Source organism: Mesocricetus auratus, unplaced genomic scaffold (genome assembly GCF_017639785.1).
Source record: "Mesocricetus auratus isolate SY011 unplaced genomic scaffold, BCM_Maur_2.0 Super-Scaffold_100020, whole genome shotgun sequence".
In the NCBI taxonomy this organism is placed as follows: Eukaryota; Metazoa; Chordata; class Mammalia; order Rodentia; family Cricetidae; genus Mesocricetus; species Mesocricetus auratus.
The window spans coordinates 26,562,087-26,584,547 of NW_024429201.1; the positions used below are offsets into that span (position 1 = coordinate 26,562,087).

The following is a 22,461-nucleotide window of genomic DNA, read 5'->3' on the forward strand; positions in this document are numbered from 1 at the left end:
ATGATGTTCCATGCTCTTCATTTTTAAGATACAGAATTTCTTTTGGAAGAGTCCCGCCCCTCGTCTTTAAGAGAATGGCTCACATTCTGGAATGAATGAGAGTCACACGTTCATATTGACAGTGTTAGGCACTGGAGTCCTGCTGCTTGTCAGCTCTTGGGGAAACGGTGGTGTCTGTAATTTGCTGTTTCCTGCAGTGCGAACATCCCAGCACACTTATTTCCACCGACTCTGCTCTGAAGTGGAAGAGATGTGCGTTGACTTCCATGCAACCTTGAGACTTTAGATGTGGTCACTCTACTCCTTTCTGAGCCCTGTGTCATTAAGTAGCATCATTGCACACAGTTTACAAGTGAATAAAGGGAGATGCACACTAAGAAGTCAGTTTCTCACAGCAAGAGGGAGGGTTGTGTGCACGGATTGTACTGGGCCATCATGTACATATGTGCCTTGACCCATCAGGAGCCACCTGATGGAGGGGCATAACCACTGTGTGTCTGCAATTTGTACTAGCTCTTACTTTATTAGTAGAATTCATTTCACCTGTATTGATGAACTTTAATTCAGGGGAAATGGGCTAATTAATTAATATGTTCTGTCTACTCAGATAAATATATATAAAGAATACTTTGAATACAATTCTTAGTTTACAAATAATAAAAATAAGGTTGCATGAAAATATCACTAATAAGCCAGGCAGTGGCTGTGCACACCTTTCATCCCAGCACTTAGAGGCGGAGGCAGACAGATTGCTGAGTTCCAGCCCATTCAGGTCTATAGAGAGAGTTCCAGGATAGGCAGGACTACATAGTGAAAACTCTGTCTCAGTAAAACAAAGAAAGAAAGAAAGAAAGAAAGAAAGAAAGAAAGAAAGAAAGAAAGAAAGAAAGAAAGAAAGAAAGAAAGAAAGAAAGAAAGCAGAAAAACATTAGTAGAGTGCTTTTGATAATAAAACAAATCAGAAAATGAGGGTTTTTTTTTTTCTAAAAGTAAGGTAAAACTATGTAGGAAGACCTGATCATAGTAATTTAACCTGATGCCCCTTACAGGCTGGGAAGGACTGCAAAATAACCTGAACTTCTGAAATCCACATAAATACACATGAATGCGTTTTCAAGAAAGGTGTTCAGTGTGACACTTCCCTTTCCATCTTCCTCCTCAGCCTGTGTAAGGGACATCTGAATTACATACCGATTTTATGAAAATAGACAATTTACTTCTATTTTTTTCTAACTATGTACAGAAATTAGCAACAGTGCTAACAGAACCTTGCAGAATGGCATTGTGAAGTGGGGTCATAGTTTAGAACTGGAGGTACAGATCTCTGAGAGGTTGTTTGCTGAGTGTGGGATAGGCCGTGGCTTCTACCCCAGCACTGTTAAAATCAAAACGCAAACAGAGAGTGTGGTTTGAATCTGGGCCCTGCTGCTGGCGCTTATGTGAGCTGGGATGGTTGCTTTGTTCCTCTGAGCTTCCTTGTAGGTGCTGAAGCTCTGCCATGAGAGTGGCGAGGCAGCGGTAAGAGGCGTCCTCCTGTGTGTGGGCAGTGAGGGGTGATCTCCTTCATTAGACTGATGCCATGGCCTTTCCTCATGTTTGGAGCGTCTTTGACCTGTGACTGCCTGGGTGTTTTTATTGAGCAAAGTCCGAGTTTCTCTCAGATGACTACCTACTCTGAAATTTAAGCTTAGTTACATATTCTCTCTTTACTTAGAAGGCATTTCATTCTGAGCATTTAAAAATTAAGTCTTGGGTTCTTTTGTATTTTTTGCTGTTTTATATATTTGTTTATTGTGAGATGGGGTCATGAATGCCTATGCAGCTGAGGGTGACCTTGAACTTGTGATCTCCCTGCCTCAGGTAGTTTCCTGAGTGCTGTATCATTGTCATAGGCATCATATCTGGCCAATTATGTTCATTTCCAACACCCACCATTTATCATTATACATAAATTTCCATAGTTTGTATAGTATTGTACATATTAGAATAAAATACTATAATATGAGGTAATAGAAAATATAGGTAAAAAGAAGTTTCAAAAATTCAACTCTAAAACCATTTCTATTCATTTTGTGAATAAATCTTTTAATAAAAGTCTTGATACTAGTATTAGTAATACAGCTGAAGAAGTACTTGTTTCTGTGTATTGCAATGTCTGTTCTGTGCTGGGAGTGTACACTAGATATTAGGGCTATAAAACTGTCTTAGTTATCTATTGCTACAAAGAGACAGCATAACCACAGCAACTCTTGTAAAGGAATACATTTAATTGGGGCTGGCTTAAAGTTCAGAGGTTCAGTCCATTGTCGTCATGGTGGGAAGCATGGCAGACATGGTGGTGAAGAGGTACCTGAGAGTTCTACATCTTGTTTCTCAGGCCATAGCAAATGAACTGTGTACTGGGTATAGTTTAAACATATGTGAGACCTCAAAGCCTGCCTCCACATTGACACACCTCTCCAACAAGGCTGTATCTCCTAATAGTGAAACTCCCTATGGACCAAGCACTCAACACTTTAGTCTATGGGGGCCATACTTATTCATACAACCACAAAAGCTAAGATAGACAATCCTGAGTTGGGTGTTGCTATAAGGAAGAGTGCCTGAGAAGCTAGCCCACTGGAGTAGTTCTTGATGCTGAAGCAGACTGAAACTGAATTCTACATTGAAATTTTTTCCTGAAGTGAAATGCCACAGTCAGGTGGAGTGTGACTTTAACATATATAGTTATATATGTGATACAATATTCTATGTCTATGTCACCATACAAAAGCTGTTTTGGGTTTATATAATTGTCCCAAACAAAGTGGATGGAGACTCAGTGACCAGTTATTTTATCATGAAAGGTAGTTCAATCATACACTGTCCTTCTTCCTTACTTGTTAGATATGTCTGCTTATTTCCTTTGTGCCTGAGTTGCTAATAGACAGATTGCTGTTGCACAGGTGCCATAGGTCAAGAAATCAGCCCGCTCATCTTGTTGCTGTTTCTGTAGGAATTTTGGTGAACATTATCACACTTTGTGTAAGGCTGTGAATCACCTAGCAACTGTTGACTGCATTTCCTCCCTGGCCAAGGTCGCTAAGCAAGGAAATTACTGCAGGTAATGGTGTTTTTCATTTCCATCAGTTATCATGGTTTCAGATAAAATGGGAGCATTCAGTTAACTTGATTATTGCCAGTATAAAATATCGCAGTTGTTCAAATGTGTTATACTTGTTCAATCCAAATATTACACATGTATAGCTTAATTTGAAAAATCAACTCTGTTCCTCCATGTTCCACAACTGAGTCAAATACAGATGGCTGGCATAACTCTACAAGTGAGTGTTACACTTGAACTTCAAATCTATCTAAAGTTTTATAATGAAGTTTGAGGGCTCCCTTTGCTCTTGGAAACTTTATAGCTTATTTTCCTTCAATTTTAAAAATTACAGTTGTAAAATCTTGTGTGAGCAAGGGACTGCGAAGGTGGGGCTCTGCTTGGGTTCCTGGGAGCTTTCCTGACCCCTCCTGTTGAGACCTGGATTCACGCCACTGGTCTTCAGTGGCCCTGAGTATCCCAATACACCTCATTCTCCTTTTCATAAAGGATGCTAGAATTAAATAGGTCTAAATCTAATAGGAATTCTTTTTAGTAACTTGTCTTTCAAAAGCTTTTTTGTTTGCTGGTTTTGCTTTGTTTTGTTTTTCAAGACAAGGTTTCTGTGTATAGCCCTAGCTGTCCTGGAGCTCACTCTGTAGACCAGGCTAGCCTTGAACTCATAGAGATCTACCTGTCTCTGCCTCCTGAGTGTTGGGATTAAAGGCACCTACCACAATTGCCTGGTGCAAAAGCATTTTTAGACAAAGCTACATATTTCAGAAAAATTAAGAGACTATTTAGCTGTCTGGCTTATTGTAAATACTAAAAGTCTAGAAGGCTGCTGCCTGGCTGTGCCTGTGGCCTAAAGTTTCTTTTCTTTTCTTTTCTTTTTTTTTTTTTTTTAATTAGAAAAAAGCCTGCTTCACATGTCAATCCCGGTTCTCTCTCCCTCCTCACCTCCCCCGCCCCCCACCAAGCCCCCACCCCATCTCTCGTCCGCTCCCCAGGGAGGGTGAGGCCCTCCATGGGGGATCCCCAAAGTCTGTCATATCATCCAGGGCAGGGCCCAGGCCCTTCCCCATGTGTCCAGGCTGAGAGAGCATCCCTCTATTTGGAATGGGCTCCCCAAGTCCATTCGTAATCCAGGGATAAATACTGATCTACTACCAGAGGCCCCATAGTTTATCGAAGCTTCCTCACTTACATCCACATTCAGGGGTTCTGGATCAGTCCCATGCTGGCCTCTCAGCTGTCAGTCTGGGGTCCATGAGCTCCCCCTTGCTCAGGTCAGCTGTTTCTGTGGATTTCACCAGTCTGGTCTCAACTCCTTTGCTCATCATTCCTCCCTTTCTGTAACTGGTTCCAGGAGTTCAATTCAGTGTTCAGCTGTGGGTGTCTGCCTCTGCTTCCATCAGCCACTGGATGAAGGCTCTAGGATGGCATATAAGGTAGTCATCAATCTCATTATCAGAGAAGGGCATTTAAGGTAGCCTCTCCAATATTGCTTAGACTGCCAGTTGGTGTCATCTTGTAGATCTCTGGAAATCTCACTAGTGCCAGACCTCACCTCAAACTTAGAATGACTCCCTCTATTATGGTATCTCTCATCCTGCGATCCTCTATTCTTCCCCCAACTCTACCTTCCTGCTCTCCCATTTCCTCCCCTCTCCTCCTCTTCTCCCTCTCTCTTTAATGGACAGTCTTGCTATCCTTCTTTCAAATCTGGGTTTCTTCTTTGTATTATATCAAGTTTTTAAAATATGTATTTAAGCCGGGTGGTGGTGGCGCATGCCTTTAATCCCAGCACTCGGGAGGCAGAGGCAGGCAGATCTCTGTGAGTTTGAGGCTGGGCTGGTCCAACAGCCTCGAAAACAATACAGAGAAACCTTGTCTCGTAAAAAACCAAAAAAAAAAAAAAATGTATTTAAGTGTCCTATGATTTCCAGTACATAGAGGGTATTGAAGCGTGGTTGTTTAGTATACAGTATTTCTTTGTGAGAGACATTTGGAGGAATTGAGTATATAAGTTATGTTCTCTAAATGTAGTATACTATTTTATTTTATTGCCCCTTTGTGATGATGATATCTACATTGTTGGTTATAGCAATCATGTTTAAAATAGATTCTTTGCATCTCAGTTACTACCTAGATCTTTATCATACCAAAGGGACCCCAAACACACAGTATCATCTAATTAGTTACCTATAGACTTCGTGCAACTGGATCTTCATTGCAGTGAACAAGAGAAATTCAGATCCCATTTATCATGTACCATTATGCAATCCCTGATACATTTGTGCTGTCAGGAGTTCTTACACATTAGATCTGTGACGTGAGCTTTTCTTGATGGTCTATTTCTGAATGAAGCCGAGACATTTAGTGTGTGTTCATATAAGCTCTTCCTAGTTGGGACCGAGGGTGCATTATGTCTCTAAGTATCATTATGCAGATGAAGGCTAGGAAGGGAGACACCCAACTGGCTTCAGCGCTGACTTCTGAGGTTTTGATAAAGAGAATACAGCTGTATTTAAAGTAGGTAAGATGGACTTAGTGGTTGGGAGCACAGGGTGCTCTAGCAGAGGACCTGGGTTCAATTCCCAGCACCCATAAGGTTGCTGACAGGCATCCACAACCCGCAGGTCCTCACATGACACACATTCATACACATAATTAAATCTAAGAAAATTAAAAAACTGATGAGATAATTTAACCTGGAAATGACTTCACATGATGTATCAGTGATCTGAGCTGTGTTTAGTGTTGCATGTACTGACTTGGTCTCAGATAAGGATTGACAAATGAAAACATGGAGACAGATTTCACGAGGCCTGCTGAGACTTGCCCTTCAGTGTGCTGCTGCTATTCCAGTTGCTGATCTCTGGTTAGTGTAGCTCTGTTCCCAAATCCTTATTCTGAACATGTGCTCTTGAGGTCTAAGGCTTTGTCGTTTGTCTTCCATGTTGGGTCCTGAAGCTTTTCATGCTGTGTCATTATGTGTAGACTGTCCCTGCCCTCACAGAGAGCCCCTGGCTCTGCCTCCCTCGTACTGAGATTACAGGTCTGTCACCATGTCAAACTACTTTTGTGTATACAAGCTGATAAAATTTATTGTTTTTAGGCCAACTCTACAAGAAGAAAAGAAAATCATCATAAAAAATGGAAGGCATCCTATGATTGATGTGCTGCTGGGTGAACAGGATCAGTTTGTGCCCAATAGTACAAGTTTGTCAGTAAGTACCACACAGCACCAAAACCAGTAATTAAGGACATTGATTTCAGCCTTGTGAGTATCAAATGAATATTTCTGTAAGTTATTTGGTCTTTTCATCAGCTTTAAATGGCCCAACCCCAGACATAGTTTTATATTCACTATCAATTTTGGAATTGGTGTAATTCCTGTGTTAATTTAAAAACAGTGGCTGGAGTTAGACACCATGTGACAGGGTTCAAGCAGAGGGTTTTTTTGTTTTGTTTTGTTTTTCTCAATATATGTTTTTATTTAAATTAGAAACATGAATGTTTCACATGTCAGTCCGAGCTTCCTCTCCCATCCCTCCTCCCTTGTCCCTCCACCAGCCTCCCAGCCCCCCACCCAATCCCCACATCATTCCCCAGGGAGGGTGAGGCCCTCCTTGGGGGATCTCTAAAGTCTGTCATTTCATTCAGGGCAGGACCTAGGCCCTTCCCCATGTGTTCAGGCTGAGACAGCGTCTCTCTGTTTGGAATGGACTCCCAAAGATCATTCATACACCATGGTAAACACTGAGCCACTACCCAAAGCCTGGTGGTTTCTGTGGCCTCCTCCCTGGCACTGCCTTCATGGAGTCTGGATCAGTCCCCTGTTGGCCTCTCATCCATCATATGATACCCCAGAGAAGTGGAATGAGGCAAGATCTCCTGAGCAGATTGGCAACATTAGGGGAGGGGAGAGGGAATCAAGAAAAAGGGAGGGGGATAAGAGGAGGGGAGAAGAAAGCATGGGGGAGCAGGAAGGTTGAGTCGAGGTAAGAACAGAGGAGAGCACGATGAGAGATACCATAATAGATCGAGCCATTATAGGCTTGAGGAGAGAGCTGACACTAGTGAGATCTCCAGAGATCTACACGAATAACAGTTAGGGAAAGGGATCATATAAAGGGGTGAAGGGAGAGGGGTGACTGCCTCTGGGGGCAGGAGGAGAGAGGAAAGGGGCAGAGAGAGACAAAGAGACAAGGGGAGAAAGAGAGAGAGAGAGAGAGGGAGGGGAGGGAGGAGGATGGGAGGTAGGCAGGACCCTTTTAAAAGGGAGCATAATGAATGTGCACAGGTGGTGCTCTTCTTAGTGGCTACAGCTGAGGGTATATCCTGTCAGACACCCCAGGACAGACCAGTACAGATGCCTAAATACTAACAATTCCCAATGGAAAAGTCTCTGTACATGGAAAGATGTAGCAACTAAGGATGATTATCTTACTTCTTCTATGTAACCCAATAAAAATACTTTATATTCACAAATACATGAATGGTGTTGGAAGTGTACAGTGCTTTTTCGAGTTTCATCAGTAGACAGCATCAGAGTGCTTTGTCCTGTGTTGCACTCTCTTCAGATGCTCTGCAAGAATTGGAAGTGACTAGCTGATCTAGGCTGGAATTTTCTTAAAGAACACCAATGACCCTACATCTTTATTCATTGCATATAGTTAGTTCCTCCATAGTAAAGCAAGATTTCAGAGGTGTTGGTGTTGTGGGTGATGACAAGATTTAGGAAGCAGGCAGCAGTGCAGAAACACAAGTTTGGGAAATAAAAGTTAGAGAGAGTTGTCCACATGACAATTGAAATAGTCTAAAATGCCAATGGGATTTGTTGTGGAAGGTAATAGTGATTCAGATATTCAGATATCAGATATGGTAATTTTGGTTTGTGTGCGTCTGCAGTGAGGGCAAGCAGCTAGGGGAGGACCCTGGAGAAACTTCTGAACCCTGAAGGGAAAGTGCAGCAAGATAGCAGCACATGCATGGCAGAAGCTTTGCACAGAGAGGTCAGAAGCAAAGTTAGAGAGTTTTGTACATCAGTGGCAAAGTGTTGGTTTAGGAGAGCAGCCAGAGAGAGGGCGTTATGCAGCTGGGACGATAGCAGTGTTCCTTCCATATTGGACCACAAGCAAGGATGTGTGACATGATCAGTTTGACCAGCAATGAGTATGTGGAGTGAGATGAAAAGCTTTGATTTCTGTTTACTGTTACATATTAAGTGATACATGGTTTGTTGGTAGTTTATAATCTGTCTTTTGGGCCTGTTGAGACTGTTACAGTAAAGTCCCATAGACTGAGTGACTTCCAAAGAACAGAAACTGTCTTTCACAATTCAGGAGACTGAATTCAAGATGAAGGTGTCAGTGCCTTGTAGGGGCTGGTTTAGTGCTTTCACTATGTCCTGTCCTCACATGGAGGGAGAAGGGGGAGGTCCCTCTCGGTCCCTGTATATTAATCACCTCCTCAAAGACCTTTCTTACTGTAGTTGAGAGAAGGAGATGCATAGACATTGAGACCATAGCAACCAGAGACACAATGTCTGTAAACTTGTTCATTCTTACTAGAAAATGTGTATGCTATTTGTCAAATGAGTTTCAATACTAATTTTTATTGTCTTTGAGGGGAAGCCTATATGAGAACAAGAACTCTGTTGTTAGTTTCCATATCAGTAGAGTTTAGCTTCTCTAGAGAAAATAATATAATTCTAATATTTAGTAGATCGGTTTATGTCTAACTGATAAGCCCCTCAAGAAGCATGTTCTGTGACTGCCCATGCCCATCTACTTGACCCAAGAAAGTTATCTTTGGCATTGATGTTTTGTCTGTTCATTTTTCTTTTATTTCTTCTTCTTTTATTTTCATTTTCCTCTCTTTAAAACAAAAATAGAATGTATTATATTGTTAATAAGTCAGATTTGAACAAGTAAAGCAGCTTTCTAGTTACAGAGGTATTAAAAAATCATTAACTCATGTATTTAAATCTTTACAAAATAATTGGAGTGATTTTTTTTCTAGGAGGCAGCTTAGAGTGTTCCAGAATATTCATTTCTTTTACATATGCTTTTCCTAACTTGAGTAGGAGTTGATATAGACTGTTGCTATGGTGAAGTGCACTCTGCTTTGCAGGGTATAAATTTATATACAGGGAAAGTATAGAGAAAGAACTTACTATGTAAAAATCAATCTAAAATGTACTCTGCCTACTAATTTATAAACTATACCCTGACAGAAATGTGCTCAAAGTTAGGTAACATTGTTATTTCTGATAATTACATACTTTTGAAAATTAGCTTTTCATACATACAAATTTACTAGCTTTCCTGGGTTCTGTATTATGTGAAATCATTAAAGTTCTCATGAGCTCACTTTCCCTCTCCCAGTTTTAGGAACCTTTTCTATGGACTTGTCCTTTAATCCCTCCCTCCTCCCCCGCCCACCTCCTTTCGCTTTCCGTTGTACCCCTTCTAACCTGTCATGCCATGCTCCCCTTTGAGTTCACCTGTGCATTCCAGTTGCTCTGAACCTCTCGTGGTCCTCGTGTAACTGTGCCTTTGGGCTTGGCAGATGTATCCCTCTGACTAGAATGTCATCCTTCCCATCACACCCTCTCCCGCCTCCCGCACGCCCTCAGCCCACTTCGCCATTTCAAGTTCTGCTTTCTCTTGGATGTCTCTTAGCTTGAAGCCTTCTCTCACCAACACGCTGATGACCCCATACCCCACACCCCACACCCACACCCACCACTCCGTGTATCTCCCCATTTTTGTACTTAGCTTACTGAGCCATAATTGTTCTTTTTGGTGTGCTTCCAAAGGGTTTTGTCTTGACGAGGACAGGGAGTGTGCATGCCTGTGTAGGTGTCACCCCAGTGTCCATAGCATGCCTCTGACGCACGGCAGGCTCCTACTCAGATTTGTTACTGAGGATTAACAGAGATACCTTCAGCAATCTCCAAATCTCACTGCAAAGTTTTGCCTCTTTTTCTTCCAGAAAATGTTACTTTTTCAGGATTGGGGATTTCACAGTTTACAGAATATTACACTGAAGAAATAGAAGAAAAAACGAGAGATACTACAGGATAACACTTCTTCATACTTGTGATAACTAATTCCCAGAATGGAAAAGTGATGTAGAGGCTGCCAAAGTTGAGTCTTAGACAATTTCTTGGAACATGGGCATAGTCTAGGACAAGTGGTTCTTTTTCAGCCATGCTTACCGCCAGGAACACATAGAAATGATACCATTTTGACAGGACACTGAAATAAAAAGAGGAGGGAGAGTTTTCTTTTGCCTAGAGAATGTTGGCCCAAAGGCTGCGGCCCCATCAGTCACCTTGAGGGCTAAGGAGTCAGTACCGTGTGTGTATCCTTATGACCCTGTGCAAAACCAGGACACACTGCTTGGAGCAGTTCATAATATGACAGTTTCAACTGTCCTGTGACTGTCTGTTTACTAAGCCAATAGCTATCTGGTAGATGGACTTCTGAAAACAATTCAAGTTGCTCTTATATTTTGGTCTTGAGATGAGCAATCTAATTCAGCTGTGTAGCTTTAGGAAGTACAGTTGCAGGGGTGGGAGATGGTGTGAGTAGTGTGCAGAGAAGATCTCCATGAAGCCCTGAACCATGGATCTCTCTAGCTTGTAGGGAAGCCACTGTCCAGGTTCCCTAGAAGTGAGCACTGGGGTCGAGGTCAGTAAGTGACCCGAGGGTCTTTAGTCCCCAGTACTGTGTGTATGGTGTGTAGTAGACACGCACTTCTTCATAGATGTGAATTTGTGAGGCAGGGAAGGATGACCCGCTTCCTGGTCTCCCCTTCTCTCCTGGACAAGTTGTTTTAGATGCCCCAGCAACGCTTTGGCTATATACAAGTTAAATATAACCTCAAATTTAGGAATAGTTCGTAGCTATCGACTCCTAATGTCCCATTACCAAGTAGAATGATAATACCTGATCTCAAATATCTGAACTTCAAGCTTGACTTCATTTCCTGGCTAGACCATACAGATGGTATCTGCTGTAAATGTGTTTTCCAAACAGCATGGTGATTAGATAAATGAAAATGAAGGAGGCCATTTTTAAGATATAGTTTTCATTATATGTCTGCATGTATGCTCATGTACTGGTGTTTGTAGAGGCCAGAGAGGGCATTAGATCCACTGGAGCTGGAGTTACAGGTGTTGTGGGGTGCCTGATATGGGTGCTGAGAACTCAGGTCCTCTACAAGAGCTGTGTAGACACTTAGTCACTGGACCCTGTCTCCAGCCCCAAGGGAAGCATAAATGATACTTACCTTGTTTTCTGTGACTTACACCCTGTGTTCTCCTCGCCTGTGTGAAACAGTAAGAAGACATGTGTTTGATACTAACTTGAATATGGTTTATTTATTTCCTTTCATGTGTATGTGTGTTTCTGTGTGGGTGTATGCAGTGTGTATGCTGTGTGAATGGGTGCTCTTGGGGCCAAAAGAGAACATTGGATCCTGGAGTGCAGTTCTAGGTGGTTGTGGGCCATCTGATGTGTGTGCTGGGAAATGAACTCAGGTCCTCTGGGAGAGCAGCAACCCCTTAACCACCCAGCCATCTCTCCAACTGCTGCTGATTTTCTTTTCCTAAAAAACCCAGTGCTAGTGTCTGTCCAGGGTGCTCCTCTCTCTATCTCTCTCTAACCCATGCCCGTCAGTTGAACTCTTGTTCATTCTTCAAGACCCCAAACAAATAATTCATACTGCATAGAGCCTTTACCATCACTTTAGCCAGAAACAATTTGCCCATGGTTGTATGTCTTCATGTCTTAAAATTTCTCCCATACACCACATTTTGTTATGTAGGCATAGAGTGTGCTGTGTGGTGGTAGCATGTGAAAATTCCAATTCTGTTCTCCCGTTGTGTTCCTGTCACCTGGGACAGGCCCCTGTAACCACTGGGCCCTGGTTTTCCCACCCGTGAGTGAAAAGCTGGTATCAGCCTTGCTTCCACTGCACCTCTGAATGGGAGATGGGTAGGATGCAGGATGAGAAAGGTTCAGAGCCCCACCCTAGACTCTCAGTTGCTAGCCTCACTGCCCACTCCCTGTCTCCTAAGCCAAGGAGATTTGACTGAGAACTGTGTGGAGGGACTCTCTGTCTATAACTTGCCATTGATTGACATTTTCAGGGAGTAAAGCACTTTAAAACTGACATTTTTTTCCAGTGGCCCACAGCTACTATAAAAATAGTTCTACCACATTCTTTAAAGATGGATGTCAGTATCTGTGCCTGTCAAGGAAGGAAGTGTGGTTTGCAAAGAATTAGCTCTTACCTGGGTCTTAGAAATGAACATGTGACAATTTTGGATTCTTTTTCACTGTTGACTTTGGGGCTCCTATGACTTACTGTCATCCTAGTATACCCAGTGACAGAGCCAAGAGCTCCAAAATGAAGCCTCTCCCCTGATTTAACAGTGTCTGTGCCTCCTTGTCATTGAGCAGAGGTCCTTTTACTACTGGGCAAGATTTTTAGCTTCCCAAACCTTGGTGTTTCTTCACCTGTTACATGGTGTCTTAGGGTTTCTATTACTATGAAGAGACACCATGACCATTACAACTCTTACAAAAGAAAGCATTTAATTTGGGCTAGCTTACAGTTTCAGAGGTTTACTCCATTGTTGTCATGGCGAGAAACATGGCAGCATGCAGGCAGATGTGGTACTGGAGAAGGAGCTGAGAGTTCTACATCTGGATCCAAACGGAGCAGGAAGAAGCTATGTGCCACTAGACCTGGCTTGAGCTTCTGAGACCTGAAAGCCCACCCCCTAGTGACACACTTCCTTCAACAAAGCCACACCTATTCCAACAAGGCCACACCTCCTAATAGTTCCACTCCCTATGAGCCTATGGGAGCCATTTTTTACTCAGACCACCACACATGGGAACACAAGGGCCATGGTGCACACCTGTAATGCTTGCACCAGTAGATGGCATCAGGAGGAGTGTGAGTGAGGCCAGCATAGATGGTATAATAAGACTCTCCCTCCCTCCCTCCCTCCCTCCCTCCCTCCCTCCCTCCCTCCCTCCCTCCCTCCCTCCCTCCCTCCCTCTCTCCTTCCCTCCGTGAAACTGTTGTAACAAGTAAATGAAATGATGCATATGAACTCGTGTGTGTGTGTGTGTGTGTGTGTGTGTGTGTGTGTGTGTGTGTGTGTGTGTGAGGCAGATCATTGATGTTGGGTATCTTTCTCAATCATTCTCTCTTTTGTTAAACAGGATCTCTTACTGAACCTGGAGCTTGCTGGTTTGGCTAGGAGTTAAACAAGAGCCAGGGATTCTCCTGTCTTTGGGGGTTACAGGCATGTTCCACTTTGTCTCTCTTTATATGTGAGTGGTAGGGTTAAAACCCAGGTCCTAAAGCTTACACAGCACTTGCTAATTAAGCTGTCTCCCAGCGCTTTATGACTTTCTTTTGCTGCTGAATTTTCATCTTTCCCAAAGAAGATAGTGTTTTATGTGGGTGCCTGATTATTTCAAGTTCTACTCAACATTTTGACTCTTAAATTTTGAACTGTTCGGGTGGATGCCACTCATGCCAAAGGCAAACTCTTGAGAGAGGTGCCCAGATTCCATAGCCTTCTCTTTTCCGTGCATGTGTGGGTGAAACTTTGAGTGCTGTTTGATACCTGAGCCTTGGTTCCAGCAAGGCCCCTCCCATCTCCCACTGGCTCTCAGGCAGCACTCTGTCAGGCCTCCTGGTAAGGCACTTGCAGATTCTGTTTGCCTCTGCTCATCTTAATCCATCATTTCCTCTCTCTGCAGTATCGTAAGACTTGCTCGTGTATATGACCTTGCACTGGTTGTCTGAACAGTCCAGTCATGTACAATCCTGTTCACTTCAGGAGGCTTCCGTGAGTACAGAGAGAGTTCTAGCCAAGTTTTGGCTTTAATCTGTCCTGTTAGGATGTTTACTCATACTAACAGTGGCTTTTGACTGTTATCTTAGGGAATGCTCGCTCATCCTGACTGCTCTTCTGGACAGATTTCATGTGTGCTATGAATCTATCTGGAAGCCTTTGATATGTGGTACCTCAGATACCAATCCTAGCCAGAAGATAGATGAGCACATTAAATGGGCGGGTGAAGTCCTTGGCCATTGTCTCCCCTACTTTGTCATCTTGGGATGAAGAAAAGGACTCATATCTTCCTAATTTTTATAGGTAATGTAGACACTGCTTTTAAAATGTAAATGTGGTAGATATCTCCTTTGTAACACATTTAGCTATCAAACTCATCTATCATGGGAACTTTCTAGCAGTGAGGTGGGTAATAAGCAAGATAAGGTCATTGCAGGGAGGAAACAAAGAAAATGGAATGACAGGCCGAGGGGCTCCGCACACAGCCTGGCTGTGGAAGGTCTTTCCAGACCTGTGGAAAGGCCTTGAGGCAGGAACGGGCCAACATGAAGTACTGGCACCAAAGGACCCTGGCACAAGTGTGGGTTAGGTAGGAAAGTTGGGCATGGAAGAGCCTGGGGGTGTCTGCTGCAACTAAGCTGTGTGCAGGGCGAGTTCTGAAAAGAGGCAGTCAGCTACACAAGCAGCAGTGGCACAAAGCAGCTGCCACGATTAGCTCAGGCTTCTGAGAAGACCCACTGCATGGTCAGCATGTTTGTGTCCCTCCAGAGTCACACGTGGAAATCCTAAGTACCAAGATTATAGTGTTGAAGGCATGTTTCTAACCATTGGAGTTGACTTGTGGAATCCTCCTGAATAGGATTAGTGCCCTTCAGAAAGAGCCTGAGAGGGCTCATTTATCCCCTTAGCCGCGAGAGCACCCAGTCAGAAGCCATCACAGTTGCCTACAGAGTGGGGACAATAGGAAGTATTATGTTTCAGTGCCTGATGACTTTTTCACTGTGTCTCCTGTTTATGTTTATAATGTCTATTAATTGGAGGGCCTTTAGGGTTGATTAAGAAAGTGCCATTTGGGACTAGAGAGATGGTTCAGCTGTTAAGAACACTTGTTGTTCTTGCAGAAGACCTGGGGTCAGTTCCCAGAATCCGCATGGTGGCTCACAGACACCTCTAGCTCCGCATCTGTGTCCTGTGACTGAATTTAGACTAAGAGACCCTTTAATTTACTGTCTTTTAAGGGGAAGGAATAGAGATCTAGAGAACCACATCAGCTGCCCAAACTCTTTGTAGACACCACCTTTCCTGCTATGTGGGCCGGTTCTCTATTCATATTTATTCCTTTTTATAGTATTGTTAAGATTTATTTTGTTATAAGCATTTGCCTGCTGTAAGTGTGTGCACCATGTGCATGCCTGGATTGAAGGCTGTCAGAAGAAGGGGCCCCCTGGAACAGGAGTTACAAATGGTCACCATGTGGGTACTGGGAATTTAACTGGATTCTCTGCAAGAGCAACACGTGCTCTTAACTGCTGAGCCTTCTCTCCAGCCCCCATCTTTATTCTTTTCCTTCCCATTCTGTGGGTCGTCAAGGTTCTCATAGAAATGGATGTTACAGATAAAATCTCTCCAGTTTTTTTTCATGGTCCTCAGCATATATACTCACTACGTGGGTATCAGTGCTGACTTCCTGAAGATTCCAGTTATGAGAAAGTTAGGGACTGAGGTTTGTGGTACGAAGGAAGTGAGAAAGGGGAGGAAACTGCTCCTTAATCTGAGGGAGATGCTATTGGCATTTTGACAGGACCCCTTAGCCTTTTACTTACCTTTTTATTTTTGCCTTAATTAATCAGCTACTTAATTTATTTTATCTATTTGTTTGTTTGTTTGGTGCAGGGTTTCCCTGTGTAACCCTGGCTGTCCTGGAACTCTCTCTGTGGACTAGGCTGACCTTGAACTCAGAGATCTGCCTGCCCTTGCCTCCTGAGAGCTGGGACTAAAGGTGTTCTTCACCACTACCCAGCTTTGTTTTCAATTTTAAAACATAACTGTGACGGTCTCGCATTAAGTATTTTATAGTCTGTATTCTTAATTTAATAGCACGGACAATTCCCTACATTTTCAAAGAGTCTTAGGATGATGTTTAATCATGCTATGGTGTTATATTGAATAGTTGAAACTGATGTTTGATGGGGAAATAAGTATGGAGGTCAGAAAGGCCAGTTAGAAGCTGGTTGGAAGTCATTTTCCACACACTTCAGTCTTTATCCATTGCTGTTTTTGACTTTGCAAGTATCAAAGTGTCCCCTGGTACACATGATTAAATATGGAAATAGACATCAGAATCATTAGAAAGACAGATGTTTCACATGGCAAGTGCGCTCCGAATCTTTCTAGTTTCTTGAAACACAGTGCATCATCAGTTTCTGTAGTCAGCCTGCTGTGTAACAGCACCAAGCTTCCCACTCCACTGATAACTTCTCCCCCATCCCTCTGCTTCCTCAGTTTCTGGTCCATCCCCTCCTGAATGAGATCAAGAGCTTTATATTCTACATATGAATTTGATCGCGTGCTTGGCTTATTTAACTTAGCATAGTGGCCTTTAGTTTCACCCATTTGGCCACAAATAGCAGAATTTATTATGTTTTATGACTGAGTAACATTCCATTGTAGTAGGTATCATAATATTGGTATTATACGGTGGGATATTATTCCTTTGCCCTCTGATGTTGACGGGTTGTTTCCATTTCTTGGCCATTGTAAATCTTTCTACAATAAACACTGGAGTTCAGCTGTCCGCTGATTTCATTTTCCTTGGCTACTTACCAGATATTCTTTCACATAAATGTTAGGAATAGCTTGTCGTGCTCCTGTGCAATGCTTCTGATTACACTTCCCTGCTAATATGCTTTTAGATCTTGTGTGTTTTGTAGGCTACAAATAGCCTATTTATACCCTCTGCCTGTCCCCCACTATTTCAGTAGGAGGTAGGAGCACACAACACGGTTGCTTAGTCGTGTTTGTTTGGTGACAGCTTCCCTTTGACAGTTTACACCTTTGTGTTCTTCCTTGTCACAGCCGTTTCTGTGCAGCTGCAACCTAGCTTATCTGTGGGTAACGCTGGAGCAGTTTCCAGTTTGAGGCGGCTGTCAACAGTCTTTTGCTTATGTTTTGGTGCACATCATACACATTTGTGTTTGACCTGGGTGGAAATGTTTTATGTTTCCACTAAGTAACCAATTCTCCATTTTTCTTCCTATGTTTTCTCTTAAAAGTGGTGGGTTTTGCTTTTCACAGTTTATTCCTTCATCCACTTAGTTAAGTTTCATGAGGTTTGGGACTTTACTCATTTTCATACAGCTGACCATTTTCCCGCCTTTGTTTAAGGACATCCATGTCTTTGTTGGCTCGCTAGCCCCGCCCTTGGCTATCAGGCTTTCTTTTGCACTGTTGGCCTTCTCCTACATCTGCACGTATTGTTATTTGGTGCCTCTACCGTTTATGCGTTCCAGGGTAGGGAAAATTGAGATACTCCAGGTCAGACTATCATGAGAGGCACTGCTGCCGAGCCTTTTCCGTGTCTTTTGTTGTATTCATACTTTCTTCCATTTTGCATGTACATGGGAGCAGAATTGTTTGGCTGTGTCTATTTTCTGCTTTCACAGACATTACTGCAGCTTCTCCCAAGGCAGAATAAAAGTTCCAGCCCCTCTCTCATGGCAGGCTGTCTTCCTTTTCTTTCCTTCCTTCTTCCTGGTGTTACTATCCTGTGTGTGTGAAGAGGTGGTATCTCTGTACGATGTCATTTTCCGTATTGAAGTAGGCCACCTTTTCATATTCTTGGTGACCATATGTCTTTCTTTGTCATCACCCCCCAATAAGGGGGAGCCAAGTAGAAGACAGCTAAGTCATGGGGTACTGTTCTCAGAAAGGATTGATGCTGGTCTGCTGGGATGGGTTACTTCTCGTGAGAGTGGGCCTTTATGAAAGGAGCGAGACCGGCTCCTGCCAGCCTCTCACTTCCTGTCTGCAAAGGGAATACCTCTGGCACATCTCCCACCGTTTCGATGTCATTCACTGTGAAAACCTTTACTAGGCCCAAGAACAAGTCATCACTATGCTCTTGAATATCTAGAACTTTGGCCTTAATGAAATTCTTTCTTTAACAAATTACCCAGCCCCAGGAATTTTGTTATAGGAGTGGAAAATGGATTAATTAAGTGACATGTAATATGTTACAGAGCAATACTTTGCCTAATGAAGTCCCTTTTGTGGAATGAATTGTAGATACCACATAAAAATCAAAACAAAACAAAACCCTCTCAACCACTCATGGTAGTGTATATCTTTTATTCCAGTTCTTGGCAGGGGGAGTCAGGAGATTGAAATATGATGCCAGCCTGGTCTACGCAATGAGGTGAAAGCCAGCCTGGCTTATATAGTGAGACCCTATCTCAATCTGCACTCCCAAAATAAGGAGCAGCCATTCCAACCCCCTTCTGGTGCACTAAGTGAAATTCCATTTGTTTGTTTGTTTCCAGCAAGACTCTGAGAGGGTAATGATAATTACTGGACCAAACATGGGTGGGAAGAGCTCCTACATAAAACAGGTCGCATTGGTTGCTATCATGGCTCAGATCGGTTCCTACGTTCCTGCAGAGGAAGCAACAATTGGGATTGTGGATGCCATTTTCACAAGGTAAGTGTTCATTCTCTTAATATATGCCGAGGCCACATTATCATACAAACTCTCTTTTTATGTACAAGTTTGGATAAGTGAGTTTACATGTAAAACTCTCGGTTCAGGAGCATAAATCATCTGTCATCACATATGTTAATATGGAAGAGACCTAGGGTGTCATTTTCCTGCAGCAAGTCTTTTTTTTTTTCAATTCTTTTAAATGAGTCCTTTAAACAAAATCTTAGTGGGGGAATCAGTATCTATATTCAGGCTTAGCCAAAAGACTGTGAAGAAATAGCAATCAATATTTAAGTGGAGAAAAGAAGTTATGATGTGCCTTCTAGCATGGGAACCTGAAACCTGCCCCTTCCCATTGTTGAGATAGAAGTACCCAGCAAAATTGTCCAATTCACATTTGTTTCCGCTCTCAAACATTGCATGTAACTGGCCAGGGCATACTAACCTCAATGTGTAAACTTAATTTCATGCTTTCTTAGCAATGTGAGTAGAATATCCTGGCTTTCCTAAAAGGAACTTGTAGTTTATCCATATATATATATATATATATATATTAACATAACACTATGTAATACCCAGGCTCTCCATGTAGCATGTCTGTTACTGTCCAGTTTCATGTTTGGACACTAGACCCTTGAATCATACCAGAATTTATCCTATCATCAGTGTTAATGACCTTGGGCAGATACTGAAATACCTTGAAATCTGTACATTGAAACAATATTTCTTTTGACTTTTGAGAGTCTCGCCGCCAAAGGCCGGTTCACTAGTCAAAGAAGGGGGAGGGGCTTTTCAGATGGAGTGGTATGTGCAGACACCACGTTAGTAGGCACTGAGAGAAGGAACTGTAGGGAGGCTCCAGGAGTGCCTGAAGGAAACCAGGGCTTGGTGGGAGATGGGTACAGTGGTGGAGGCGAGATGAGTTGTTGGGATAACAGTGGCAGGTGCCTATGGCTGCAGAGTCCTGGTACCTGCAGAAGGGAGAGGGCTGTTTTCATCTGCTTGCTACTGCTGTAACAGAATACTACACACTGGAGCTGAGAGAGGGGAGGGAGGGAGGGAGGGAGGGAGGGAGGGAGGGAGGGAGGGAGGGAGGGAGGGAGGGAGGGAGGGGATGCATCTGTGTGCATAAGCATATGGATGTTCTTCAAGAATCAGGAGCTGTCTGTCTTTTTCTTTGAGACAGGGTCTTTGAGTGGGACCTGAAGTTTGCTAACTAAGTTTGCTAACTGACCAGCAAGCCCCTAGATGCTGACTGTCCAACTTCCCAAGTGCTGGGGCTACAAGCTTGAGCCATTATGCCTAGTTTTTCCTTTGTAGGTTCCTGGGGGCAAAAGAGATGGTCTGAAAAGTGACTTCTGTTCCCAGCAAAGCAGTACCAGCAGCAGCATTAGAAGTGTCAGGTCCTCACTCCAGGGAGCACAGGATGTGAACTGAGTCTGAAGTGAGGTGCCATTGGAGAAGAATGGCCAGGAAGAGGAAGCTAGAGGGCTAAGGAGGGACTTGTTTGTTCTGTGTTTTATTTGTGAGCATAGGTTTGCACATGTTCTGGTAGTTTCCAGAGAGGATGTTATATCCTGCTATTTATGATCATAACAAAACAATACAAAATGTATTGATCATTTTTGGAGCATGCTGGAATAAGTAAGTCACAATGATACCTAAACCAAAAATAATCATGTGTTACTTTGGAGGTGAAGTATCTCTCCTGACTTGAGGGGAAGTTTTTCTTATAGAAACTCTGACTTATTAGCAAGAAAGGATGCTATGGATTGCAGGGTAGCCCTTAAGGTACTAGTCATAGTTAGAAATGGCTCACATCACCAGAAGAGGGACAACCAGACATCGGGTACAGGATCAAAACATAGACTGTGATGTCTTCTGGCCAAAACACCAAACCTAAATCCATTTGGATCTTTAGCTCTGTCCCCAGGTTACAGCAGGAACATGAACACAGGAAAGTTTTAAACACAGCACAATGGGACCCTATGAGCAGAATCTTGGCGTGGGAAACAGTGGAATAAATGGTGGGAATCCAGTCTGATACCTCAAACTGAGTAACTAGTAAAGGTCAGAGTCTTGTTAGACTCAGCCGTTTGATTATAAAAGTAACAGGTACACTATGACAGATATCTGTAGCATGAATAATAAAAACCCAGAGTCAGATATTGGGGTCCAAGCTGAACATCAAAGAGCCAAGCAGCCAGCCCACTAGAGAGTCCTCACCTCTGCCAATGCTCAGACTGAAGGGGCGATCCACTGAACCAAGACTGCATCTCCAGACTTCACTGCTCTTCACCAAGCCTCAGACTCCTACACTGCGTCTGAGACTGCACTGAGCTCCTTATATACTCTCTAGTGCTGTTTCTCTTTTAGACTTATTCACTCTAATGCAGCCCTTTGAACTCACAGAGATTTATCCCTCTGTCTCCTGAGTCCTGGGATTAAAGGTGTGCGCCACCACTGCCTGGCCTCTATGGCTGTGGCTAGCTCTACACTCTGATATTCAAGCAAGCTTTATTTGTTAGATCATAAACAATACATCACCACGAATATCTGATAGGATAGGGGATATAAAGTGAAATGAAAGCTTCCTCGTCACACATCCTGCTTTTCCATGATCTGCTGTTCGTGCATCCAATGCCTTCTGCTGTGTACATGTTCTTTGAAGCAATACCTTACAGCATTTGGTATAGTTTTAAGTTTTATGAGTACTGCACCATCCTAATATATGAGCGGTGTTCTCCCCTCCTTATATTTATAAATGCAACTGTGTGGATATATATGCTACTATACCAGTTACTATGCTGTGTTGTAGGCATGTGCCACTCATCCCTTGGCAGGCATTTAGCATGATTTCAATTTCTTACAGATATAAGCAGCTTAGCAGTTTTGGTACTTGTGTTACTTGAGCACTGGGGCATAAGCTCTGGCTCCAGGGGCCCCAGTGGCCTGGGCTCAGCCACCCACCCTCTGCAAAAGGCAGAGGAAGGAGAGAAGCAGATAAAGGGCCCCATGACCCCCAAAACTATCCTCAATTACTGGCATGAACTTTAGGTTGAAAAAGAGGTGTTGAGGCGGGGGAGGGGGATGTTTGCAGAGTGAAGTGGTATTGGTCGTAGTGTGGTCTGATTGATCATTGTCTCAATTCTGGCTCCAAGAAATTGTGCCTGTCTAGTTCACAGGTGATGATTGCCCCTGCTGGACGCTTTGGCCTCTGTGTCATAAGTCATTCCTGTGGTTGCTTTCCTGGAGCCTCCTGTTACTTGATGGGGAGTTTCAGTTGCTTAGATACAGAATGAAGGCTCTCAGCTGCATTATGGGTCCAAGTGAGGAATTAATGTTTTTGAGCAAAAGCAGCTTCTGGGTGTCCATGACCCTGACTTATACATTGTGTGCTGTACATAAGTGAATCTTCTTCATCTAGTCTATACCGAGGAGTAAAATTGCTAGGTTATAAGGAACATCATCTTTTAATTTCTCTAAGGAGGCCACACTGGCTAGTAGCAGCAGTGTGTGAAGTTTATCTTCATGTTTAATATTAAATCAGAATAAGAAATACCCATTTGGTGCCATTTCTCTATGTTATCCAGATTGCTGGAGGAACATGTTCATTTCTATTATTTAATGTCCCTTATATGAAGTACCATCTGGTAGATTTTTGTTGTTTTTGATGCTAGGGAGATTTAGTCCCCTCTCCCATGTACATACTGTGCTTATTTACAAAAAGCTTTGGGGAATGCGGTGTACTCCCTTGTCTGCCAGGTCTCCCATTATAATCCAATG

General features: G+C 43.0%; 1 protein-coding gene across 1 annotated transcript in view; it reads left to right on the top strand.

Moving 5' to 3' along the window:
• Positions 1 to 22,461, top strand: part of Msh3 (mutS homolog 3) — a 152,281-nt gene that overhangs the window by 107,654 nt on the left and 22,166 nt on the right. The window contains exons 18-20 of the mRNA XM_040728890.1: positions 2,996 to 3,103; positions 6,204 to 6,315; positions 18,518 to 18,675. Of these exons, the coding sequence (XP_040584824.1) occupies positions 2,996 to 3,103; positions 6,204 to 6,315; positions 18,518 to 18,675 (378 nt within the window). The remainder of the gene's footprint in view (positions 1 to 2,995; positions 3,104 to 6,203; positions 6,316 to 18,517; positions 18,676 to 22,461) is intronic.